The sequence below is a fragment of the Penicillium atrosanguineum genome (genome assembly GCF_028827265.1).
Source record: "Penicillium atrosanguineum strain IBT 20685 chromosome Unknown utg000001l_segment0_segment0, whole genome shotgun sequence".
Taxonomy (NCBI): Eukaryota; Fungi; Ascomycota; class Eurotiomycetes; order Eurotiales; family Aspergillaceae; genus Penicillium; species Penicillium atrosanguineum.
The window spans coordinates 1,126,294-1,150,444 of record NW_026623133.1 but is presented as its reverse complement, the minus strand read 5'-3'; the positions used below and the strand labels follow the sequence as shown (position 1 = coordinate 1,150,444).

The 24,151-nt window shown below is 52.3% G+C and overlaps 12 protein-coding genes across 12 annotated transcripts; 5 read left to right on the top strand and 7 right to left on the bottom strand.

Annotated features, from left to right (window-relative positions):
• Positions 1–23: 23 nt before the first annotated feature.
• N7443_000435 (rho GDP-dissociation inhibitor) lies at positions 24–745 on the bottom strand (the record flags this gene model as incomplete). Its single annotated transcript, XM_056880491.1, has 3 exons — positions 24–154; positions 213–581; positions 655–745. The coding sequence occupies 3 exons, from the start codon at positions 743–745 to the stop codon at positions 24–26; spliced, it is 591 nt and encodes a 196-aa protein (XP_056745729.1).
• A 1,000-nt stretch (positions 746–1,745) lies between these two features.
• N7443_000434 (KilA-N domain-containing protein) lies at positions 1,746–3,361 on the top strand (the record flags this gene model as incomplete). The annotated part of the gene is made up of 5 exons (XM_056880490.1): positions 1,746–1,806; positions 1,932–2,140; positions 2,200–2,362; positions 2,416–3,286; positions 3,337–3,361. The coding sequence occupies 5 exons, from the start codon at positions 1,746–1,748 to the stop codon at positions 3,359–3,361; spliced, it is 1,329 nt and encodes a 442-aa protein (XP_056745728.1).
• A 738-nt stretch (positions 3,362–4,099) lies between these two features.
• N7443_000433 (cleavage polyadenylation factor subunit CLP1) lies at positions 4,100–5,812 on the top strand (the record flags this gene model as incomplete). The annotated part of the gene is made up of 2 exons (XM_056880489.1): positions 4,100–4,237; positions 4,328–5,812. 2 exons carry the CDS (start codon positions 4,100–4,102, stop codon positions 5,810–5,812), a joined length of 1,623 nt encoding a protein of 540 aa, XP_056745727.1.
• A 1,171-nt stretch (positions 5,813–6,983) lies between these two features.
• On the bottom strand, positions 6,984–9,467 carry N7443_000432 (uncharacterized protein; the record flags this gene model as incomplete). The annotated part of the gene is made up of 1 exon (XM_056880488.1): positions 6,984–9,467. One exon carries the CDS (start codon positions 9,465–9,467, stop codon positions 6,984–6,986), a length of 2,484 nt encoding a protein of 827 aa, XP_056745726.1.
• A 1,291-nt stretch (positions 9,468–10,758) lies between these two features.
• Positions 10,759–11,965, top strand: N7443_000431 (quinone oxidoreductase family protein; the record flags this gene model as incomplete). The annotated part of the gene is made up of 3 exons (XM_056880487.1): positions 10,759–11,636; positions 11,693–11,867; positions 11,918–11,965. 3 exons carry the CDS (start codon positions 10,759–10,761, stop codon positions 11,963–11,965), a joined length of 1,101 nt encoding a protein of 366 aa, XP_056745725.1.
• Positions 11,966–12,241: 276 nt separating this feature from the next.
• N7443_000430 (uncharacterized protein) lies at positions 12,242–13,888 on the bottom strand (the record flags this gene model as incomplete). Its single annotated transcript, XM_056880486.1, has 4 exons — positions 12,242–13,166; positions 13,214–13,462; positions 13,583–13,668; positions 13,724–13,888. 4 exons carry the CDS (start codon positions 13,886–13,888, stop codon positions 12,242–12,244), a joined length of 1,425 nt encoding a protein of 474 aa, XP_056745724.1.
• A 1,069-nt stretch (positions 13,889–14,957) lies between these two features.
• Positions 14,958–16,399, top strand: N7443_000429 (inositol polyphosphate multikinase; the record flags this gene model as incomplete). The annotated part of the gene is made up of 2 exons (XM_056880485.1): positions 14,958–15,043; positions 15,190–16,399. 2 exons carry the CDS (start codon positions 14,958–14,960, stop codon positions 16,397–16,399), a joined length of 1,296 nt encoding a protein of 431 aa, XP_056745723.1.
• Positions 16,400–16,487: 88 nt separating this feature from the next.
• Positions 16,488–17,096, bottom strand: N7443_000428 (uncharacterized protein; the record flags this gene model as incomplete). The annotated part of the gene is made up of 1 exon (XM_056880484.1): positions 16,488–17,096. One exon carries the CDS (start codon positions 17,094–17,096, stop codon positions 16,488–16,490), a length of 609 nt encoding a protein of 202 aa, XP_056745722.1.
• Positions 17,097–17,150: 54 nt separating this feature from the next.
• N7443_000427 (2EXR domain-containing protein) lies at positions 17,151–17,483 on the bottom strand (the record flags this gene model as incomplete). Its single annotated transcript, XM_056880483.1, has 1 exon — positions 17,151–17,483. The coding sequence occupies one exon, from the start codon at positions 17,481–17,483 to the stop codon at positions 17,151–17,153; it is 333 nt and encodes a 110-aa protein (XP_056745721.1).
• Positions 17,484–18,069: 586 nt separating this feature from the next.
• Positions 18,070–18,611, top strand: N7443_000426 (mitochondrial 37S ribosomal protein uS19m; the record flags this gene model as incomplete). The annotated part of the gene is made up of 4 exons (XM_056880482.1): positions 18,070–18,112; positions 18,189–18,204; positions 18,316–18,498; positions 18,569–18,611. 4 exons carry the CDS (start codon positions 18,070–18,072, stop codon positions 18,609–18,611), a joined length of 285 nt encoding a protein of 94 aa, XP_056745720.1.
• A 469-nt stretch (positions 18,612–19,080) lies between these two features.
• Positions 19,081–19,917, bottom strand: N7443_000425 (putative TFIID and and SAGA complex TAF10 subunit; the record flags this gene model as incomplete). The annotated part of the gene is made up of 2 exons (XM_056880481.1): positions 19,081–19,515; positions 19,666–19,917. 2 exons carry the CDS (start codon positions 19,915–19,917, stop codon positions 19,081–19,083), a joined length of 687 nt encoding a protein of 228 aa, XP_056745719.1.
• Positions 19,918–20,337: 420 nt separating this feature from the next.
• N7443_000424 (uncharacterized protein) lies at positions 20,338–23,011 on the bottom strand (the record flags this gene model as incomplete). The annotated part of the gene is made up of 4 exons (XM_056880480.1): positions 20,338–21,606; positions 21,657–22,310; positions 22,360–22,805; positions 22,933–23,011. 4 exons carry the CDS (start codon positions 23,009–23,011, stop codon positions 20,338–20,340), a joined length of 2,448 nt encoding a protein of 815 aa, XP_056745718.1.
• Between the last annotated feature and the right edge of the window lie 1,140 nt (positions 23,012–24,151).

Here is a 24,151-nt window from a genome sequence, read left to right as displayed (position 1 = left end):
TCAGTCCAAGAGCTTCGAACCGATTACCAGTCCTTGGCGATGTCGAAGGACCAGTCGAACTGGAGATGAGTGTGGTTATCGTCATCGACGAAGACGGACACGGCGTTGTAGTGACCACGGGCGATCATGCCGGAAGGAGCCTCCTCTTCGGCGACTGGAGCGAAAGAATTAGTCAATGCGGTCGATTTGTGTAGAGATTGCCGGTTACTTACAGTCCTTCTCATACGTGGGCTTGTCGGTCGTGCTGGGGGCGAAACTGCCCAGCATCTCCTGGTCCTTGCTCACACGAATACCCCTGCGCTTGACGACTTGGACGTACTTGAGACCGCTCAGGACCTCGTTGTTGACCTGGAAGACGGCCTTAATGTGGAACTTGGCACCCTCCTTGATGGTGAAGGGCTTATCCTTCAGAGTCGCGAGAGACTCAGGGTTGGAGAGGTCGATCACGACGTTCTCACGGCCAGGAGTGACCAAGGCGAGGGACTTGATGACACAGTTGGGGTCACCGGCCTTGCCAATGGGATTGCCAGGGTTGAGACCCAGCGAAGCCTTCCAGCGGATCATGGCCTCATCGTCCTTGTCTGCGGGGGAGGGGCAGGGTTAGTATAAGGGGTCGGGGTATTGTAATTGAGCACGTATGGGGAGGAAAATTACCGAGTTCCTGGTACTCCTGGAGAGTCTTCTTCTCTCCGACCTTGAAGCCCTCGGTCTTGGAGACGGCGAGATCGTCGTCGTGATCAGCCATTGTTGATTGTTGACGTGGTGGGGTAGTGAGTCTGGGTAAGAAGGGAAATTGTCAATTGGGGGAAAAGGGGTAATTCCTAAATGAACACAAGTGAAAGAGGGGAGACAGGAGGGAAAGAGAGAAAGATATCACTTGTCTCCTGAGTCGTGGTGGGGTTACAGAAAGGCGGTGGAGGAAGAGGGGCGAGGCTATTCGGATCTTGGAAAGGTAAATAGCCGTTGACGCATACAGACCCGGTGCATATCTATTTCGGGATTAGGTGAGCTTATCTTTACACTGCCAGTACCTGCTACGATGATTGGCGATGGGAAGGTAGTGAAGGCCATCTACATATGTTGACCCGGGATGGTGCTCGTGGCGGTACCCAGTACACGTAGCAGGGATGATCTAGGCCCCGAGGCAGCCTGGTTGTGGGAGCCCATGAGGCTTGTCATTGGAGTGCATAAGACATGTCTCCACCAGAGAGGGGATCGTAGCTGTAAAAGAGTGCTCGCCGCAGCAAGAAATGAATACCCGAGTAACTAGAGTAACTAGTACCTCAAGTAAACTCAAGTTTTTGGAAGTAAACAGATTTTGAATGCCTCAGGAATGCACATGTCACGGGGCCAACGCCCCAACGGAGTGTATCCATGTAACATGGTAATTTTGACATTGTCGAATGAAAACCAGTAATTTCGAGTCTCGTACGGGACCCAAACCGGACCATTCCGGAAAGAGGCAAGGCCCGTATAGAGCGAATCCCCATTCCGTCGCGACGGGCGTCTCCCCTGATTATCTTCTCTTTTTATCGTCTTTTAGGTGAACTACTTCATTGTTCTGATTGTCGAATTTTTGGCGCGTTCTTTCGCCCCTCCCCGCGTCTGTATTCAAATTCGGTGCTGATAACCGGTTTCGATCGTCGATCGTCTATCTGCGACGCGCCTGCTACGTGGCTGCCGTTGGCGCAACTTTCTCTTCACATCTGACCGTGCTCACCTTGTCGCCTCGCAACTCGCCCGCCATGTCGCGAACTCTCCCCAAGAAGACCAACCCGCTGATCCTCAGCGACGCCTCTCCGGCCTGTAAGTCTCACCTCGAATCGCGTGGTCGCGCGACCGCGCATGCGACCGGCCGACCGGCCTATCGTACTTATCAACTGGCATTTTATCCGCGCCCCTCGCTAACTCATCGCCTTCCACCATCATAGATGAGGAGCTTCTTTCGCGCCGCCGTCTTGGTAAAACCAACCTTTCTGTGAAGCCCGGCTTGATCGGCTCATCGAACGCTACCAAGCCCGAGAACCTGGGTGTCTTTGAGTATGCCCACCTCCGTGCTCCTCTGCCCAAGGACTTGAAGGGCTCCGAGATCTTCCCCTCGCACTCTCCCGCCCAGCACCCAGAGACCTATTTCTTGATGGTAAGCGATTCTATTGGAAGAAATAATATGTGATAAACAGCCATTAATTTGCGAAACAGCGGAGGAGCAAAGACGGCTTCGTCAGCGCAACTGGCATGTTCAAGATCGCGTTTCCCTGGGCCAAGACCGACGAGGAGAAGATTGAGAGAGAGTATCTGAAGTCCCGAGAGTACACGAGCCAGGAGGAAGTCGCTGGCAACGTCTGGATTTCCCCGCCTTTCGGTACGTCTATCAGCCTCGCTGTTTTGTATAAAATTATTAACAATTATCACCAGCTCTCGAACTTGCCGAAGAATACAAGATGTACGACTGGGTGCGCGCGTTGTTGGACCCCACGGAAATTGTGCAGAGTCCGTCGACCTCGAAGAAGCAGATCACCCCGCCGCCCAGGTTCGACCTGCCCGAGGATGATCGAGCCCTAGCCCAGCGCCGAAGCCGCCGCTCCGTGTCGCCTAGCAAAAAGACTACCTCACCTCGGAAGTCCCGCAAGGCCGGTTCTGCGAAGGATGCTCCTAGCACTCCTTCAACAGCAGCTGCCAACAACAGTCTCCAGGAGGCGTTGTCAATGACAGCCACCATGGAGTCAGATGAGCTGCCTGTATTCGAAATGGAGGAAATCGAAGTGAAGACCACCGAGTCACCGAAGAAGAAGGGTCGCAAATCCAAGAGGGCTGCCGAGGCCGAGGAGGAGAAGGAAGAAGAAGAGAAGGAGACGGAGGCCAAGAAGGAAGAAAAGGAGGCTAAGAAGGAAGAGAAGAAGGCCGAGAAGAAGAAGAAGGCTGCTGCGAAGGAGAAGGAAACCGAGGTCGAGGTTAACGAGACCACCGAGGCCACACCAAAGGGCAAGACTTCCCTGACGACCATTTCGGACGATATGCCCGTTAGCCTAGCGGACATACCCTCGCCCTCCGTCAAGGATATGCTCGCTGAGGCCAAGGAAATGGTGGCATCCGCCACCAAGGGCCAGTCTGAGGGGTCATCATCTGCCAAGATGACGAAGAAGCGCAAGCCCGAGGAGGATGATGAGGAGACTGCGGCCGAGTCTGCCCAGCGGGTGAAGAAGGCCAAGGTTTTGGAGGACAAGCTCAAGCGTGAGCGTGTCCGCAACCGCGCTCTTTTCGGTGTTTCCGCTGCCTTTGCTCTTGCGTAAGTGGTTTTTGTCCATATTTGGTTTCTTGCTTGCTAACCCGGCCTAGTGCCTCCATCCCCTACTTCTTCTAGACCAAGCTTCAGCCTAGCCTGGATGATCATTATTCAGGCCGCTCTCATCCCGTCTCAAATCCCCTAACACCGCCTCGTCATTGGACTTGCTGGACGACTGTCTGACTCCGACAGTCTTCCATTCATTTGCACTTGTCTGCCACAGACAGAGCAATCCCAATACCCTTTATCCCCGATTTTCCGTCTCCGTTGTCTTGATGATAAATATATTCTTCCCGGCCCTCCTCGAGTGTGCACTGTACTTCCTTTTGACACCATTTCCTTTAATATCTTCCCTTCCACCGAGAAAGACATTTTCATGTCCGCTCTAATCCCCGAATGACAAAAGAGACACGCTCCAAATCCATCCTTCCATTGATTTATTCCCCCTCTCCTGGATACCAAACACTCGATTTCGCTGTTTTGTCTCGCTGTTTTGTCTTCTGACTGCCCTGCGCTGTAGTGAAGAACGCTTTAGCCTAGCGATGACTAAACATTTCAAAGACCATACTTTTCAACTGTAGATATATCCAGAATCATTGATCTAATACTATGCATAACAAATTTATAATCAAGCTTGTGCACGCATTCAACGCGTACGCATCCTTCAATTGACGGCTGTTGATTGCAACTGCGGGCGGGAGTGCAAACATGTAAAACAGCCCGGAGCTATCCATCTCGGCGCATTATCCATCTTTGACCTATTTCCTCCCACCTCCTCTCTCTGCTCTTCTCTGGATTTTTGAAAAGAGTGATGCAATGTCGCTCCCAGGGTTAGAGTTGACACAGCCCTCGGAGGAGAGGCAACTCGCCGTAGCGCCGCCGTCGCAAATTGCCCTGAACCCGGGCTCGGAGTGGAGATTCGAAGTCGCATTTGGGCATCTTGTTAAAGTGAAGGTATGCCATATCGCGTAGTGCTTCAGGGCAGAACTTGCTTTTAGAAACTCCAGATATATTCTAAATGACAGCACTGACGCGAACTTGCAGCTTCTCAGCGGCACAGCAGAGCTCTTCGGAACGGAGCTCGCACAGTTGCAGACTTACACCTTCCACGGGACGAAAGGCGCAATCTACACATGGCACGGCTGTGAGCTGGAAGTCAGCGCCGGAGAGACGGTTGCGACGACGACTGATGGTGTCACCCCGACGGCCGGACACGGAGCTGGCGGCTGCCAGAGTGAATACACCGCCGAAGAGACTCCCATGGTGGAATATTCCAACGTTCACTTTGCGCTGGAGACTATGCGAGAAGAAGCCCAGTCAGTGGGTAAGGATGGGCCCCGAGTTTTGTTGCTGGGCCCTGAGAACGCCGGCAAAACCAGCCTGGCCAAGATCTTGACTGCCTATGCTACAAAGGTCGGCCGCCAACCGCTGGTGGTCAACCTAGACCCGACTGAGGGTATGCTGAGTGTCCCCGGAACCTTGACTGCAGCTGCCTTCCGGACTATGCTGGACATTGAGGAAGGTTGGGGCAGCAGTCCTATGTCCGGGCCCAGCCCTGTGCCAGTGAAACTCCCGCTGGTTTATAGCTACCCAATGCCTAATCCGCTCGACGCTGAAGGCGCAATTTACAGGCCTATTGTGTCTCGACTGGCACTTTCAGTAACAGGCCGCATGGCTGAAGATGAAGACGCACGAGAGGCAGGAATCATCGTCGATACCCCGGGAATCCTGAGTAGCGGCAAACCAGGCAGTCTTGAGCTGATCAACCACATCGTGACTGAGTTTGCGATCACTACGATTCTGGTCATTGGATCTGAGCGACTCTACAGCGCCATGGTCAAGCAGTATGATGACCAGCCTAGCTCTAGCGCCACGGCAGCCGTCTTCGACGAGCGCATTTCCGTCGTGAAGCTGTCCAAGTCAGGCGGCTGTGTTGATCGCGATGTCGCTTTCCACAAAGCAACGCGAGAGTCGCAAATCCGGTCTTACTTCTTCGGCAACCCAATTGCGACTACCGGCACATCAGCGCTTTCCCTCTCCTCATCTTCCGCCGTTACTCTCTCCCCTCATGCCCAGCAACTCGATTTCGCCGCTCTCCCGATCTACAGTTATACCGTAGTATCGGCAGACGACGAAGATGAAGACGAGTACGACCCATCTCAACTCGACTCTTTCCTCCCAGGCGGTGGCTCAGAAGACTACACGCCCCACGAACCAGACAACGGCACATATCTCCCCAGCATGGGCGACACAAACCAAACACCACAGAGCAACGTCCCCTTGAAGAAAATTCTCCCGCCCGCCCCGTCAACCCTCGCCAATACCCTTCTCGCAATTACCAATGCTCCCACAACAGCATCCCCCTCCGAAGTCCGCGACGCTAGCATCATGGGCTTCCTTTACGTTGCCGACGTCGACGCTGACAAGGGCAAGATCCGTGTGCTCGCACCAGTTGGTGGACGCGTCCCGCCACGCGCGATCATCTGGTCTAAGCGCTTGCCTGGTGAAGTTGTCGGACTTGTTGGATAGGTCGTTCTATTTTCGGTTTCACATATGCATTGTTCATGCCTTTGGGTTTGCGATGGCGTTTGGAATTCGATGGTTTGGTTTCAGGGGCTGCATGCTCATGGCGTATATATGCAGCTGACTTAGAGCATAAAATTATATTTCTTTCAATTTTGTTCCTCAGAAATCAAGTATGTAATGGGTAGTGGACTTCCTCTGCAACTGCTTCGTTACGAGCACTACAGCCAGAGTGTCTTGGAAGAACATCTGGACATAGAATCATCCAAACAAGTGGCCTGAACCTCACATCCTCGTAGCCCTCCTCAACCTGAAAGACTTAGGTAGACTTGCTCGGGCCTTTTTCTGGTCTTGGAGAACTTCGCTGACTAGAGTTACCTGGACTGATAATCAGGACTTCTTATTTCGATTTACTGTCAATTTTCCCTTGGTTTGGTTGTAATCTTGATGTTCATGTGGCGGACTAGCGAAAGATGTCATCACAGTCTCGACCTATCCATTGTAATGGTAGTCAAGTGTCATTGTAATGGAGGTTAGGCACCAGACTCAACATAGCGCTATTAGGGCATCTGGGCAGGTCTACAGCTCGGAGAACTTTTCACATCAGAGCCAATTTATCTAAGAAAGAACCTAGCCAGTAATAGGTGACATAAGTCACGGCGAGACAACATGGATAGGGAGACCTCATTCGGACCTCATCTTATCGTGAACTACCGTTCGTCTTAATTTAGCTTCTAGCCCTAAATCAACCAAGCTTTGCGGATGGGTGTATGTTCCGTACTAGATGTGGCCAATCTAGTAATGACGTCTGTAGGGGCGATCGATCTTTCAGTCTCCCAAGTTCAGGAGGCTGTTACCCTGAACTTGGGAGACTGTTACAAGTAATAGGATTGTTTGTAGCTATTGTAGACTAGTTTCTACTGCTTACAACCCTGGAAACGTTTTTCACAAGACACTAGAAAGTACAGCTAAAAAGATTACAGAGAAGAAGAGAAGGAAAAAAAGGCCAAGCTAAGATCGTACATAGTGAATGCTAATGCTATACTAATGCTAATGCCAATGTCATCCATGCGCGCCAATTCAATGCCCAATTCTTTTCGAAGTATACATAAACCCAAAAAAGATACAACCACCAAATATCCATACACTTTAAATCTTTCAAACGAACTTGCTTCGATCACTCCCACCTCCTCCACTCCTCCACAGCCTTCCTCATCTCCTCATCACAATCGTACCCCTTCCCCTCCGCAACAAGCAACTCCTCTCTCCGATCCTTAAATCTCCTCTCCGCCTCATACCGTCTCAAGGAAACAGACTGCAACCCGGCGAAATCATCCTTTGCAACCGCATCCCTGAAGCGTGCCCTCATCCTCCCGGAATACAGCTGGCAGCTCGCTTCACGACAGCTCCGGGGTCCATCACCCGGTAACAGTCTCATAGAAGTACAAAACATCCGTGCGATAGGGCGGTGAGTCTTGGCAAGTGGCCAGACAACCTCATCGTAGCAGTCTTCGCAGACGCTCAGCTCCGGTAGAGACGGGATATAGTGCCAAGTGCCGAGTGTTGGTCTATCGCGACGACAGTCGCGGAGAACAATCTTCCTGCGAGCATAGTTTAAGAAATCGCGGACATCGGGTCGGCGCGATGGATCTGCTTCTGCGCGCGAAGAGGCATCATCGAGGAGATCGATGAACTGCACGAAACGCGGGCTCGTAGTGACGAAGTCGCAGGCCCGTTCTTGGGGTTCTGGACAATGTTCGAAAGTATCACGAAGGGCAGGCATCAGGACACGAACATTGCGGGCACAGGTGCCGCAGACGTGGAACCGGGGTAGGTAGATGTTGGTTTCTGGGTCGACGATGCGGTACCAGGTTTGGTCGGTGATGACTCGGCCTGGACAGGCGCGGGTTCCCGGAGGAGGGCGCGTCATTTGGTAGAGCATTTCGAGGCTGTCGTGTTTCTTTTTGATCATCTGAGTCCAGGAAAGGCGGGTCCATGGATTGGCGAAGGCGCAGTGGGTTTTCTGGGTTGGGGGTTTGGCGAGGCTTGGGATGAAGAAATCGCGGAAGCGAGAATGGGCGATTTGGCCCATGCAGGATGGGCAGATGTCTAGGTGGGTGAGACCCTTGAGGGTGTACCAACCTGTTTGGCCTGCTGTGGGAACTGAACGGGGGCACGGGGTGATGCATAGACCCGTAGGGTTTGGAGGACGCTGTGGTGGACTAGTTTGTCGGCTTGGAGCTTGGACTTGGACTTGAACTTGGGAGGTTATCGGCTTCTCTTTTGGTTGATCTTGAAACTTGACAGATCCTGGAGTGCGCGGGAGTTGGCTCGATCCAGATTGAGTTCCGTTCACCAGAATAGACTTTGGGCGTTCGCCAGCCTTGGACATCGAGCGAGACAGGGTAGGCAGCGGAGCCGAGCTCACAGTCGCGGCTCTGGGCCGTGAAGCTGGAGCCCGCTCAGCCATAGGACGGCCCGAGGCTTGAGGATCACGAGAAGGCGGAACGGGCGTCGAAGCGGGCATCGAGGCCTTCAAGATTGATTCGCCAGGCTTGATTGTTACAGTCGCAGCTCTCGAGCGAGTCTCTGTATCTGATGAAACTCCTGAGTCACGTCGCTTTTGACGTTTTCGAAGCTTTTCCTCGATTCGCTCGGCGAGCGTCGGGCTAGTAGGCTTCTCAATGGGTATCTTCTCCGGCACAGGTGGCGCAGGCGGAGGGTGGTGAAAGTATGCTCTGTTGCGTGCCGCATTTGAATCTGACATATATCCCGGCGGCGACTCACGCCGTGAGTGCTCGTGCACCAAGGATCTTTGGTCTCCAGTGCTTCCAGATCGTATAGTGTTGGACTGGCTGATAGGTGGTGCGGACTGGCTGATAGGTGGTGCGGACTGGCTTGGATGGGCCCGTTCGTTAACCGGTCCACGAGACCGAGAACGAGGTCGTTCAGGACGCACTCCTCGTGATCCGTAAGGGATGGTATGGACAGGAACCTCATGCTTGATGGCACGACTGTCTCGCGAATATGGCGGAGGCTGAGGTTGGCGAGAGACATTCACCTCAGGATCAGAGTGCCGTGGAAGTGCAGGCAATGGTCGACCTCGAGAGTTGCTGGAGCTAGACGAAGCCAATGGTGCCGGCACCTCACTCTTGCAAATGCTATCCCGCGACTTCGGTGGTGGACGGCTGTGGCGTTGAGGAATCGCGTCGCGGCTAGAAAGATAATGCATATGAGATGGTTGGCCCTGAGACCGGCTTGAGGCAGAAGAAGCAGAGGATGACATAGTTCGAGAGCGTTCACGCGACTGTGGTCTGGAGCTTGTGCGGATCGTGGGTTCCTGGGCCATGGGAGGTGGTGTCACCGGTCCGCTGCTGTCGTCCGAAGAAACGTTCCCCAGCCCGGGCACACTGGAGGCATCGGGTGGAGGAGAATAAAAAGAAGAAGAAGAAGAAGAACCAGGGAAATTCGTGTTCAAGATGATCGGGTACTGGTTAACAGCACCTCTCACGCGAGTTCCCTCGAAGCCAGGCTTTTCACCAAGCTTGGTGAGGCCGTGTAGTTCTCGAGCAAGCGAGGTGGGTTCTTCCTCCACGCAAGGTGGTGGAGGGTACGCCACCAGCACGCTGCTTCGAGGACGGCTGCTCCGAGAAGACGGCATTGTTTCAGATCTGATCATGCACGGGTTGAGTAGGTAGTGAGTCGAAGAGCTATCCGGCTGCAATGAAGGCTCGATGAGAAGCTTTGCGGGCAGATTGGCTCATAGTAAAAAGTAGTAGTGTAGTTGAGAGGATCGCGCGGCGACCAAAATAAAAACAATAGAAAAATTTTCAGTGTCAACACAGATGGGTGGGTGGTGTGTGCGCGTTACCCGGGTCGGGGGTATTATATGGTCAATGACATCGGGCACCATCCCGTCCCTGATAGGGCCGCTATGGCCATTGGGCCAAAACCGACCTATCAATAAGAATAGTATCAGGCTGAAGAGCATCCGGGTCGTCATTGAAACAGGGGGAATACTTCAAGGGCACCAGTCGACAACCACGCCACGCCAATCCGGGCGTAGCCATCTTTGTTATTGGGCACAAAGACTGGTGCATGATGCTTTGTGGTGTCTCGCTGGTTGGCTTTGCAATCGCCCAACCTGATCGTCTCTAGATTGTTATTTTATAAAAAGAACGTTCAAACGATGCTGCCTGCTCGAGGTGTAAGGGAAAAATAGGCTGAATGATCAGGATTCGAGTAGAACCCCTCAGGTTCAATGGGCGTGTCGCCCAAGGGGTCCAACATGATCTCAAGCAACCCCCGGCTGCCTCGCATGACCAACAGAGAATACGTTGCATGGTACATGATACCCAGAAATCGACCGGGGTTCAACGGGAGAGCGGCTCCGCCCCTCTTGTGGCTGCCATTCTTTGACGTGACTTGTTGAGACGCACGGAGGGGCGTCAGTCGAGACATTTATGGGGTACAAGCCATTGTGGCCCAAGTCTCCTGTTTGGGAATGCGCTGAGCGGCTGAAGTGGCTGGAGGATGCCAACTTTTATGGCATCCATGAGTCTCAGTCATAGTAGAAGCAGTTTTGTAAGGGGTAGCGCCGTTTGAGTATGTCGTGAAGTATAAACTGGGACTCGGCGACTCGGAAGTACAACGCATCGGAGATCATCCGATGGGTCTGAGCCGTCGGAATTGCGTCAGTTCAACTCCACTCGGAGCATCCGAGTACATTCGGCTTAGCATCCGTGCAGCAAGGTGGAGGCAATTGAGGTCTGAATGGTAGGATATCGAATCACATCGATCGAAAGCAATTGGAAATCCATCGGTCCCTATAAGCAGCAAAGTAAAAGAAGCGACGGAATTCCGCGCTCGGAGGATGCGGGGATGGCGATGACAAATTGAAGCTGTTGATGCTGTGTACCTAACTCCCCGGAGCTTCCCCCACTATTTCTACAATGTCTTTGGCACTTCGCAGCAGTCTCCGTCTAGCAGCTCTGCGTAGCCAATTTCGTCCTTCTACTATCTCTATCGCCCGCCCTGTATCATTCTCACCAATCCGCAACATGTCCGTCCCCACCACCATGAAGGCCGTCGTGGTCGAGCAGACCGGTGGGCCCGAGGTTCTGCAATACAAGACCTCCTACCCCGTGCCAACGCCCAAGGAAGGCCAGCTGCTCATTCGCAACAATATCTCTGGTGTGAACTACATCGACACATACTTCCGCACTGGACTATACGCTTCGCCTAAGCCTGAGATCTTGGGTCGTGAGGGCGCCGGTACAGTCGTCGCGCTGGGCCCCAATACCTCGGGCTTCGAGATCGGTGACCGTGTTGCTTGGCTGGCTACCGGTGGATATGCGGAGTACACTGCTGCGCCGGCTGAGAAGACTGTCAAGATTCCCGAGGGTGTGAGCGATGAGGACATCATGGCTTCGTTCCTGAGCGGATTGACTACTCTCGCCTTTGCGACGGAGACTTATGCTGTGCAGAAGGGCGATTGGGTGCTTGTGCATGCTGCTGCCGGCGGTGCCGGATTCCTCTTGACTCAGATCCTGAAAAACATCGGCGCAAAGGTCATTGGTACTGCCGGTGGTCCAGAAAAGTGTGCACTTGTTAAGAGCCTCGGCGCTGATGTGGTCATTGATTACCGCAGCGAAGAGGGCAAGGGCTGGGTCAAGTTGGTGAAGGAGGCTACTGGCGGCCGTGGTGTCGATGTTGTCTACGACTCTGTTGGCAAGGATACTTGGGAAGGCAGCTTGGAGGCTGTTAAGCGCAAGGGTACTATTATCTGGTTCGGTAATGCCAGTGGTCCGGTGCCTCCCATTGCTCTCCCGTATGTATCGAATGTTTCCCTGCAGTCTTATGATGAAGCTGACTCGTGTCAAATAGTAAACTCTCGCCCAAGTGTGTTAAGATTGCTCGCCCTACCCTCTTCGGCTACATCGAGACCCGCGAGGAGTTCGAGTTCTACACCAACAAGCTTTTCAGCATGCTCCAGTCTGGTGCGCTCAAGGTTAAGATTCACAAGGTCTACCCGCTTGAGGATATTGCTCAGGTTCACAACGTAAGTGGAATCGAACCCCCTGCTCGGATTATTGCTCACGCAGTCAATAGGACCTTGAGGGCCGTAAGACTACCGGGAAGCCCCTCCTGAAGCCTTGATTGGAATATCTCAAGTGTCGAATAAGTATATACATTGGATTTTACGACGCATTAGTTGAATGCTATGACTGTAACTTAAGAATCACCATATCATTTATGAATGTTAGTATCCATCTCTGGCAAAGCAAACGCAAAATCGATGCAGACGGTTTGAAATATGGGAAAGGAAACGTTATAATGTAGATCCCATTCTCTTCCCCAGGTTCATCCCCCTCTCGATCGCTCTTCTTGGCAGCAGCGTGGATCAAGTGCGAGTCGGAAAAGAAAAGTAGTCTTTTAACCATCACCTTCACTCGGGCTTCCCTTCCGAGCAGTCTGCTTGGGAGCGTCAACATCGGTAGTCCAGTACACTGCATTCTTAGACTCCCCATTTGCCTTCTTCTCGTCTTCAAAAGTCAAATCCCTTGGCCACTTCCACTTCATCATCATACCATTGGCGATGACCGTGTAGAAAGTGGGATAGATCGACAGAATCTCGTCCAAGTAATAGACTCCGCAATTGAGCTCCCAAACCCCCGAGATCACTTTCAACCCCGGGTACATCAGTGGAAGCAGAGCCTTGTCAACGAGAAACTCGAACTTGTACTTCGGAGCCTTGCCATGGTTCCACTCCCGACGCTCTTCAGGGCTCATATCTGGATCAGGCTTGGCTGGGTCACGGAAGGAAACTGCTTTGACTCGGCCCACAGCATCGTACATAGGTGCAAATTTCTCATAGAATTCAAGAACTCCAGCTTCCGGTTGGATGACCGACAATATATCAAAGCCATCAATGTCGAGGACTTTCTTGGCCGAGATTCTCTTCTGGTTGACCAGTTTCTGGAATCTGCTTGCTTGTTCAAAGCTACCAGCACCTGCAATTGCGGATCTGACAACATCTCGGGCATGTTCCATCTTTTCCTTGCGACTTTTTTCTAGCTCACTTCCCGGGAAAGGAGCCTTCGATTGGAAGAAAGCTCCACCGAACAGCATTGAGCAGCTCTCGTTAAATGGTCCAGGTCCTTCACGCATCAGCTGAACGTTCAGCCATAGCTCCTTAGCTGCCAGATCGCAGGTCTTGCGAGCTTGAAGCATATTGTCGGTGTATTCAGGGCATACATCGCGCTGTAGCAGGTAAGTGTAGAAGTTTTTGATCGTCTCAGTTGCCATCTTGATCACCTCTTCAGTCTCCGGCTTGAAGCACCTGATGAAGTATGAGCTCCTATGCTGGGTTAGTTGAGTCGCGTGTTGAGAAACGGTTTCGCCCACATGAAGCCCCGAAGAACTACATCAAAATCCACATCCAGCGTCGCGCGCTCTTTCTGAATTTTAGCCATAGCACGAGCCTGCATGAGTTGGTCCTTGGTCATGTTCTTCAGATCCTGGTTATTTGCCCCACTTGTGATATTGGCTCCGATCTCGACGCCGCCATACTTCAGGTATTTCGAGAACATGTTCAGTCTGGCTGGCTCAATACGACGTCTGAATTGGAAACGTCTTAGGGCCTCTTCGATCCGGCTACACGTATGTTAGAATGACGGACTCTACTAATCGACAGGGTTCTTACTTGGCAAATGGCAGGTCACTGAACAGGCTGTTAGCTTGTATCATATATCGTTGGTGCTCTGCTTCACGTACGGGTTGAAGATCTCAAGCATCTCGGCGTGTTCATTTGGCGTGAGAGGGCCATCGGCAAAGTATTCTTCAAAGCCGGTAGGCTTGCCCTGTAACAGAAACACATGTGAGCTTCGGGAGTTGATATTTGAAGGTGATAATCACATTTCCCCGCTTGCTCTTCGGCCGTCTTCTGGCTCTCTTCTTGCCCACGGTGGAAGCCAGGGCGTCGGAGAAACTCAAGTTGGGGTTCATTCTGGCCAGGTCCATGGCATCTCGGATCTGCTCATTGGTTGCATCTTGTACTTCCACCAGCGGGGGTCGAGCCATCTCTGTGGCGGCAGATATGCAATTGACGGAAGATATGAGAAGGTCACCTGAGATTGTGGCGTTCGTTGAAGTTGCAGGCTTCAATCCGGGGCGATGGTAGTGAGGAGAGATGAAGCTTAATGGGGAAAGATGAAGCGTGGAAGAGTGACGAAAGGGAAAGGCACAAACGACGAAGGCTTGATGCCAGAGCTGGTAAACGGCAAAGCAGAAGTGTGAGTGCAAATGTAATATCGATACAATTAGTGAAGATTGGCGTTAGATCGCTTTAGCTTCTGGCATTCAATATATGGCGAATTCAGAGCAATCTTCTTCCCTTTGACAACGAAACGCTTTTGTTACACCTCTTTGACCAACACTCACTCTATCATCAAAGTGGTAATTGTCTACATCTCTCCAATTCTCCAATGTCTACTTTTATCGTGACCATTGAGGTTAGTTTTGTCCAGGAAAAGCTTCGGTACAAAACCCACGATTACTGAACTAGGACGCAAGGGCACCATATTGGACCCTATGGTAATCATTCCGTTGCAATAGCTATAAACGTCTTTCTAATTATTTCCTTAAAGGTCTTTCGAGTCATTTCTGGGCTCCTTTTTTATTGTACCTTTTAAGCACCGCTTCAACATGTGCGGAATAAGATGATATGGCCGCCCATTAAGCGTATTTAGAATATTTTCTTGGTCTTGATGTAGATCGCACCAGATCCCTGGATGGCGGAGTCCGCCTAGTGAATATTATAGTCTTGAATATCAAGGGAGGCAATGGCAGCACTGGCCCTCGCTGGTAGAATTTGGACACGGTTGGTAATCATGGCTACCAAACCTCCGCGCAGTTATACAGTCGCGGATAAAGCTGACTGGGCCTCTGCGTTTTCAAGTCCCGCACGCCGATCATGACGTCCCTTCCCTGACAGCTCTCTCCTTTCCCCTTCATTTTCTATTCTTTTTCCAATCTGGATTTACTTTACGCGACAAAGAGCTACCCCGATTATTCCAGTACTCAGCGCTCGCTTGTTGAGTCATCCGGCATGCTGTGAACGTTCCCCGTCGCACGAGACTCCCCAATCAACATGCCGCCCTCCAGATCAGAGAGTTTAAAAACGCCGCAACTGGGCAGCGATGACTTGGTCCCATTTGACCACGTCGCCGCAGGCCAGTAAGTCCTCTCCTCACTAGCTCCAGCTCCCCACTCCGGTCACCTGCGCAGCCGAGACCGACGGTGCCCTGCGTGGGGCGAATTGAGAGCCTCAAGCGCAACTTTGCATGTTCTTCGCATCAAGCTAACAGTGTGTCTCGTTACAGCGATGGTGTCCGCTGCACTCTCTCCGGGGCCCTAATCGCCAAACCTTGCGTCCAGCAGGAGGTCGATTTCTACGAAGCTAGTGCTCTCCATCCTGGGTTTCAGGAATTTATGCCTCTTTTCATCGGCTCGCTCTCGTCTGCCGATCAGCAACAACCGCTGGCGATTTCTGCTACGCAAGGGTCTGGCGCTGTCTTTCTACCTCCCGCTGGCGATGCCCTGACTACTCCGAACACAACCGCCGTTTCGTCACAACAAACACCTGTCGAACCGAGCACAGTGACATCTTCAGGAACAGATCAGCCATGGGTGCCATCCGGAGGTAAGAAGCTAGAGACAGGTCTTTCTATCGTGTTGGAGAATATTGCCGCGGGGTTTCATCGTCCAAATGTGCTGGACGTAAAGCTCGGAGCGCGGCTCTGGGCCGATGATGCGCCTCCTGCCAAGCGCCACAAGTTGGATGCCGTGTCCAAAGAAACAACCAGCGGGAGCCTGGGATACCGGATAGCTGGGATGAAAGTGTGGTCTGGTACAGACGGCGAGATCGACGAGGGCTCCAGGACGAATCCGTACGCGACCAAGTACGAAGGAGCAGAGGGTGCCAGAGGAGAAGTCATCGAGAAGGATGGGTATCGACGCTACGACAAGTGGTACGGCCGATCATTCAGTGCCGATACCGTGAAAGAAGGATTCGAGACATTCCTAGCTGGAGCCAAAGCGGGCTCTGTGGATCGCTCGAAGATGGTCGCACGCCGAATCACAGAAGAGCTACAAAACGTACAACGAGTACTTGAATCTGAGGAGAGTCGCATGTACTCTTCTAGTGTCTTGGTGATTTACGAGGGCGACCCAGAGGCAATGGCAGTTGCCTTGGAAGAGGAAAAGAAGATCCCCGAGCAAAGGGACCCAGAAGATGAGGATAGTGATGAAGAAGTGAATTTTGAATTCACGGAAGAGCCCCTCGAGCTAGTCGATGTACGACTTCCCGACGGCATACCCAAGAAAGCCATCAACATCAGCTTTGACCCCCAAACGGTGCAGGTTCCATTAGAGCTGGATGATGACGAAGATGAAGACGAAACACCAAAAGTACACGACCTCCGCATCATCGACTTCGCCCATGCGACATGGACTCCAGGGGAAGGACCAGATGAGAACGTTCTAATGGGAGTTCGCAGCCTGGTCAAAATATTCAACGAGCTGGCCGAGTGAGCAGCATCTTTTATACCATGACTCCGTTGCCGGCAACGGGGCCCAACATAGGCGATTGTCTTTATTATTTATAACAATTCATAATGCATTAGCCATTAACACTGCTCCAGTCAATCTGCAGCCAAGCCTCTGCGCTCTTGTGATCAGAAACGAAGTTCTGCCCAGGCGGCGAAAAGGTCAAGAGCACTTTATAATATATTTTCGATGGCGTGGCACCCCATTCATTCAGTATATCGTACCAATTGAGAATCATTGGCCGCGGGTCAACGCCCAGATGAACTTGACGTAGATCCTCGGCGATGTGACGTGGGTCTTGGGGAAGACGGTCAAAGGCCGATGTTGTGGGCATGATAGGGAACGAGCGGTTTAAAAGGATGTCGGTGTTGTTCTCGCTCATGTAGCCTAACATCTGACGTCCGACAGATACAGATTGAACAAAGAAGACTTCTTGTAAATTATTCAGAATTTCCTTGATATGCTCTCGCCCTTCATTTTGAAACTTCACCCATGTGGGCTCACGCGCTCTCCCGCTCGGGACAGTTAGACTGTCGATGTCCACCGCCAGATTGAGGACGCCGACGCGATGTGGATCATAGGTGTATTTCAGGTCATATAGAAGGTGAATGCCAGCATCAGTTGACGCATTCCGGAGGCTAAATTTCAGAACATCGTATTCCGGATTGAAATAAAATGCCATGGGTATTGAATTGACTTCTTCGTTGGCTTTGAAGAATTGACATGGAATCTGGACTCAGTAGAATGACAGAGCTGCCTGTCTGGCTTCGCTGTTCACACGTAGTAACTGGCTGAGAGCTTGGTGGGCAGGGAATATTGCTCGATGCCACCGGTCGTAGTCGATGAATCCGGTATCAGGGTACTCGTGGCGGGGATCTACTTGTTTGGTCGTATCTAGAGATACGTTGACAATGCGTTGGGATTGTAAGGAGTGTTGCCATATCAGTAGACGTATCTCGCTTGGGAGGAATGGGAATAGCGTGAAGTTTGACTTCTGAGTAGGTGCTTGGAGGAGGTTGAAAATCTGTAGATGCGGCTGCGATGGAGGGGATATCGCCTGGTCGCGCATTCTGTCTGTTGGTGAGCAAGATATCACCTGAAGACGAGGGAATGTCCTCGCATTCGAAGGTTGAAGAAGTTAGATTGGAATTGAGATAATGTGCTAGTAATTAGGTATGCTGATCAGTTGGCCACTTGATCCATGGATAGGTGCAGCCCCTCAAACGGTGTGACGACGTTCTTCAGTGGCATGAGTGTGCGGGGGACCGAGGGTTCATCCCACACTCGCAATTCCCAGCACGGGAACTTGTAGGGAACTATCTATTCCCAAAATCTGTCTACTCTGAATAAGTGTCCAGTTTCTAGCCGTGGTATAGTCAGCCTTTTGTTGTGGAACCACACCTGTTAGAAACAAGCGGCTTCCACGACTCGGCATGTACACAGAAGAGGAAACTAAGATCACGAGAGGAATAAGGAGCTCCTGTACTCCTCTAGATGCTTTAAACCCCGTAGAGTATCCCAGACAAGTAGAAAGAAACCCGATCCGATCTAGCATCGCCTTCCCAATTGGGAAGTACATTTGATGACTAAGAATCAAGCCGGAGGCCGTCTTTTCAACTTCTCCGAATTCAAGGCTTGAGCGATTGCCCGTCACAATGTTTCCCACACGAGCCCTGCTGGGCCGATCGGTCTGGAAAGGTAAGATCCGGCAGCCCTCCTCCAAGTCCACATGTCATCAATTGAGAAAGAATCCGCTGCTAACACGCTCATCCAGGCCCGAACATCGTCCCGTACGTGAAAACCCGCCATGCGCAATTCCATATGCCCGCTTGTCCTCGCCACTTCGAGTCGACAGCAGAGCCAGACTCTGAAATAAGATGCTAATGATTTTCGCCGAACAGTCTTCCTCTCCCGCGTACCCTTCCCCCGCCGCCAAACACTCCCCCGATCCGCACGCAGAAGCGCGCCGCTACCATCCTGCCCAACTTCGTCGGCCTGCGCTTCGCTATCCACAACGGCAAGACCTATGTGGAGGTCCAGATCACCGAGGAGATGGTCGGCCGCAAACTTGGCGAATACGTTGCGTATGTCTCCGCAAAACCTCCGGATATAACGGTGATCTTGCTCAAACAAGATGCTAACCCACTGCTTCAGAACCCGCAAGCGCTTCACATACAAGCAGTCTAAGAATAAATAAAAGACTTGCCTGACTTTCGGATCCGTGGTCCTCCATTAGACTCGCCTTGTTCTCTCGCCTTCAACCCCTCGCTTTACGAAGCAATCATTTTGGCCCTTGGCCGTGTACAGATATATCCAACACTTCCCTTGTGACATTACTAGTGGGATGGAGTTTAGCATGGGAATTATTCAATATCATTCATGACTGCTTTTACAGCTCATTCAAATAAACATCCCAGTCTCTACCATCTACCAGATAGTAGTATACTGTAGAAAGGGACAAAAACTCCATTTTCAAGATCCTTGGATTCCCAACCAAAATGCTCAGGGCCATGAGCAGGATATTTCATCCACGGCCCCCTTCTCAAATCTTGTGTACGCCCAGCGCCGAAACCCATCGTAGCCACGAAACATAAAAAGATAGAAGATAAAACACGCGCGCGACCGAGTCTATCAATCACCTCACCTCCAAAGACCGCATGTGCAAATTACCGGTAGAACTCGCCCCGCTTGACAGTCACGCCGTACTCCGAGACAGCCATGCCCAGATCCTCCATCGTCAATACGGTTCGACCTTGGCCTGTACCGCCTGAACCACCACCGCCGAATCCGGCGCGCTGGATCCCGAGGTGCGTGTTGGCTTTGTTGCCTTTTCCTCCGTCGCCGGCTACTGGGGCCGCAGGGCCTCCTGGTCCGCCGAGGCCAGAGGCGACTGTTAAGCTGCCCATCGGGTTGTTGGCGGAGGAGCTGTTGGAGGCACGGATGCGGGCGAACTGGTAGGAGTCTGCGGCGATGTCGGAGACGAACTTTTGCGTTGCGAGCGCGAGAAGGCGGGCGAGGTGGGGTGGGGTTTGGTTGGGGCCTGTTCCTGGTGGTGGCAGACCCGCGAGGGTGAGGTAGTGAGCTGTGACTGCGTCGGGGATCTGGGAGGAATGTCAGCTTGTGCTTCTCGAGGTGGGCTCCCGTTTGATTCATCAGTCATCTCGCTCCAGGTTCATGTGAAGTTCGGATGGATTTGAAAGAACGAGATGATAAGATGAGAATCGAAAGAGAGAGGAGAGTGAAGGACGTACGATCGGCGCATAATCATCCATCTTGCTCAAGAACTCGCGGAGACTGGTTTCCTTCTTTGAGGGCGTCGGCGCGGGGGCGATGGGATCGACGGCCTCGTCGGCATTGGCGCTCTGCGCTGTTCCGTCGGCGTTCATGTCGATATCCTGCTCGATGGAAGGGTCGAGATCAGGTTCGGGTTTGATAGCAGAGTCGGCAGTCTCAGCTGGTGTGGAGGGCTGCTCTGACCCGTTGGGTTGGGAAGGGTCGGCCATCCTTTAAGCCCTCGTTACTTCGTACACGCTTTAGAACAGGGCTGCAGGGACCGGGGATGAAGGGTCCAATCAATGCAGTTGAAGTAGTTGGAAGTTCTACTTTGTCGCGCCAGTCACACGCGGGCGGAGAAGCCGCGCACGGCCCACTTTTGCGGTGGAGTTGAACTACATCTACATCTAGTGATTTACACTGCTATACTATCGAACAATCGAACAATCGACCTATCGACCTATTGAGATATACGAGTATCCTTATTATTTGACAAATCGTTTCGTAATTCACATGCGCTATCGCTATGTACTCGTACAGTAAAAGGGAAAGTCCCTGAGTATCGTAAAGCAAACCTCCGATGGAGATCTCAATGTACATTCCTCCCTTGACTCCGAAGAAATAAATGCTAGACAAAAATCATCTCTTGTTTACTGTCCCAGCTGCATGTGCGGATCGATGTGGTGATCCGGTGTCTGCGAAGCATGCTGCTGGGGGTTGTACTGGCTGCCGTGGACTTCTTGGCTGAGGGTTTGCATCAGGTTCTGCTCGGCAGTCTGGTCGAAGACGGCCTGGCTATTAGCATCCGGGGGCAGGCTGTGGCTTGGTGAGGCCGACATCTCATGGCCTCCGACGGGTGACTGATGAGCCCCTGCCAGTGCCATCATGCCCTTGATACCTTCCACATGAGCTTTGTCTTCTTCGCCTTGCTTCTTCTGACGCTCCCGGGCCTCGCGCTTCGCAGCCTGGGCGGGTGCACGGGTCTTCAGCTCTCCCGTAACGAATTTGAGGTAATAGGGAACCTCAATTCCGCTCTTCAGGAAGAAGAGCTTCAAGTTTCGCGCCTTGTCCTTGAGCTGAACCTGGTTGCGGTCCTTCAAGGCTTCACTGATGGTACCGCCGGGCCCAAACATGGCTAGAATCTGACTCCAATGAGGACCCTTGACACGGTCCAGACCAGCCATCAGCGCGTTCTCTTCTTCGGTTGTCCAAGGGCGGCGCTGACTAGGTAGGCCAGACTTGCGGCTCGTCGGGGAAGATTTTGCCGAGGCGGCCTGGCGAGCTCGCTCATAGAGAACCTGGGTAGGTTGCGACTGAGAGTAGTGGGGAATGCCTGGCATGTAGACGTGACTAGCGGACATGCCATTGGCTCGGGCCTGCATAGCCTGAGCAGCATTGGGCTGGAACTGCTGGAAGTTAACCTGCAGTGGGCTCTGCTGGAAAGTCAACCCGTGTTGCTGTTGGTATCCACCAGGCGGCGTGGGGCTGTGGTGGTATTGTTGGGGAGCCTGCTGTTCCGGTTGTTGAGCAGGGGTATAGCCCTGAAGATATTGGTTCTCGGGCTGAGGGGTGTGCTGGTGTTGGGGTTGGGGTTGCTGGTGTTGATGCTGTGGCTGCTGCGGTTGCTGGGGCTGCGGAGGTGGAGGCTGAGAAGGGGACTGACTCGCCTGAGACGGCGGTTGCTGCTGATGCTGGTGTTGCTGTTGGGATTGCTGCTGAGAACGGCGCAGACCATGCCCCTGAAGGGCAATCTGTGCAGCACGAGCAGCGCGGGCCACGAGGTCGCCGTGCATGTTGCGATCAACAGGAACCTCCACCGGTTGAGTGACCGCGAACTGGCCCTGGTGGGTTGTAGTGGGGGACTCCTGAACATCACCGTTGGAGCTTGAAGGCTGTCTTCCTTTGACCGGCTTCTTCCCCTAGTGCTCATTAGTAACCACCCAGACGAAATAGTATAATTGAAACAAACCTGTTGGGTGTTGATAGCATCGAAGTTCTTCGAGATGTAAGAGCTGAGCTCGCGGAGGAAGTCTTCCCAGTGGTAGTTGTCAGGCAATGCCTTCAATGCCTCCTCATCATTGATCTTGCGCAACAAAATGTCACGGCGCGAGTTGAGTCGGCTGACAAAGTCGGTCTCACTGGGAGCTAGCTGTCGGGAACCCGGGCGTCTTGCCAACAATCGCTGCTCCATATCTTCGGGGAATAGCTCATACAGGAGCTGTGTCCGGGTGCGGGACTTGTTGTTCATCGCCGCAATGAAAGCTTGTGTCTTGAGATCCAAATACAGACCACTTTGCGCTTTGAGCAAGCGATTGCCTTCGGGAACAAAAACATCCAGGAATTGGTCGTTGAGCTCCGCGAAACCAATCTCTTGTGAGCCAAAGATGCTCGACACAAACGAAGCCAAGTTGGCCTTGCGAATGACATCAAGCTGGGAGCTCTCCGTGATCTCGATATCGGTGGGTTGAAGAAAAGAGTGTTTCACAGTGTAAACACGCTTGGTGTGGTCGAACAAAGATCGCATGGTTGCATAGGCCTGACCGTTCTCGGAGTCCGGCTCGGACACCATGGCAGTGAGATCTTGGTAGCTGTTCTTGGACAGGAATGACAGAATTTGAGTAGACTGATAACATTTAGAACTCGCCCCTTCGCATTGGGTGACTGGTACTTACCAAATTATCCAGAATGGGCAGACTCTGGATCTTCAAATGAGAGTTGGCTTTGAGGAATGCATAGCCTCGTGCCCCAGGGAATTCATTGGTGGCAGGAATCTCTTGTGGGCCCATCAATACGGTATTTTCCTGGCGATCGGTGTGGTCCATGATCTCGGAGATGATGGAAGTGACATCGGCGTTAACGTTGGAGCCTCCATCATGCGGTGATGTCTCGGGCTGATTATGACTACCTCGAGGATGATCGTTCGGCTCGACAGTGTCGACGACACTCTCGCCAAGAGCATTGGCTAATTCTTGCTCAATCTTATGACCTGCGCCATGCTCCTCCGACATGAAATGCTGAATCGACAGGTCTTCATCTGGCCCAGAATCCGTGCGGCGCTTTTTCGCCGCGGGCGGCGATCCGTGTTCCGCCTCATCAAGAGGATGAGAGGGCTTCTGGTCTATTAGTCGATCAAAGTAATGTGTTAGTCACAAGAATTCCGAGCTGCGATGTTCAAGATAAGGTTCACGACGATTGCGGATGGTCGTAGCTTGCGACGGCATGGACCGAGGGACATTGGAACTTACCAAAGTCATCAACAGTGTCGAATGAAGGAAGCTCATTCGAACCGTCAAAAGACGGACGATTGCCTCGTGTTTCGACCATCAGGGCGCAACAAAAGGTAGGGTTGGGCAGTCAACTTCCAAGAGCAGAAATGAGGGCTTAGGGGTAGGGCGCGTTTGTAGGGCTTCGACGAGGGTTGAGATTTGCCGCTCGGGCGGTGCAGGAATTTTCTGCCATTGGCCCCTTATGATTGGTGAGTGGGTGGAGGAATTCTCACCGCCCAAGAGGGAACTGTTTAGGCAGAGACGCGAAATAGCAACATTCCACGGATCAGTCAATGATTCTGCTCAGTTATCACCTCAGTCCAGATTGTCATACTTATGCCTATCATTTCCAAGGCCGTTGAGCGGCTATCTGGCTGTGATGCAGACCCTGACCCTGACCCTGATGTTGACACCTGAGGCAGACATGAACATGAACATCACCCCGGATCTACAAGCTTAGCCCTGGCTCCCCACTATGAATTTTCGATCACAGGAACAAGCTCTGGCCACTGAAAAAAGCTAGCCTCTGGAGGCTTTCTTGATAGGGAATTCCGGCATATCCACTTAGTCCCGCTCGTGACGATCAAGCTCCAAAGCTGTTGTGTTATTTGTGCGCGTCATCGACCCGAGGCTTCCCTGGCCCCTCTTGTCTCTTTGCGTGTAACCCTCCAACCACACATCATAGCGATACCAAAGCATTAGAACATGATTCATTACGTTTTTTGTGAGAATACCAGACTGAAGATACATTAAAATTCCTCGCAGACATACAGCTCTTTGCTGGATAGAATGACCGTTTTTCCGACGCAACCTGTATTTCGCGCTAAACTCTCCATATAATCGGGATGACTTGACTGGGTACGTATGCTCTCGCTCTTCGGGCCCATGGGTTCTCAAGATGCAAGCCGCTCAGGTGCCGGGGATTCCGAAACCCTAACGCACCTAAGGTTCACCCGTCGAAAGCTATCTACTGGTAACACTACTTTCCGAATGCAGATAGGTCCCTTGGCTCGTTCCCTGATTTCCCTGAATCCATAGACTATACTCCAGGGGTCTGGCCCATGCATCCTACCCTGAGATTAAGGTGGACTACAGTTTGCTAGCTTTATTATCCGCGGCTTTCCCAGACTCCGCGAGCGAACCACCTCAAAAGTGTGCTTTCTTGCTTCTACTATTGGCCGCTGAAGTGAAACTACAC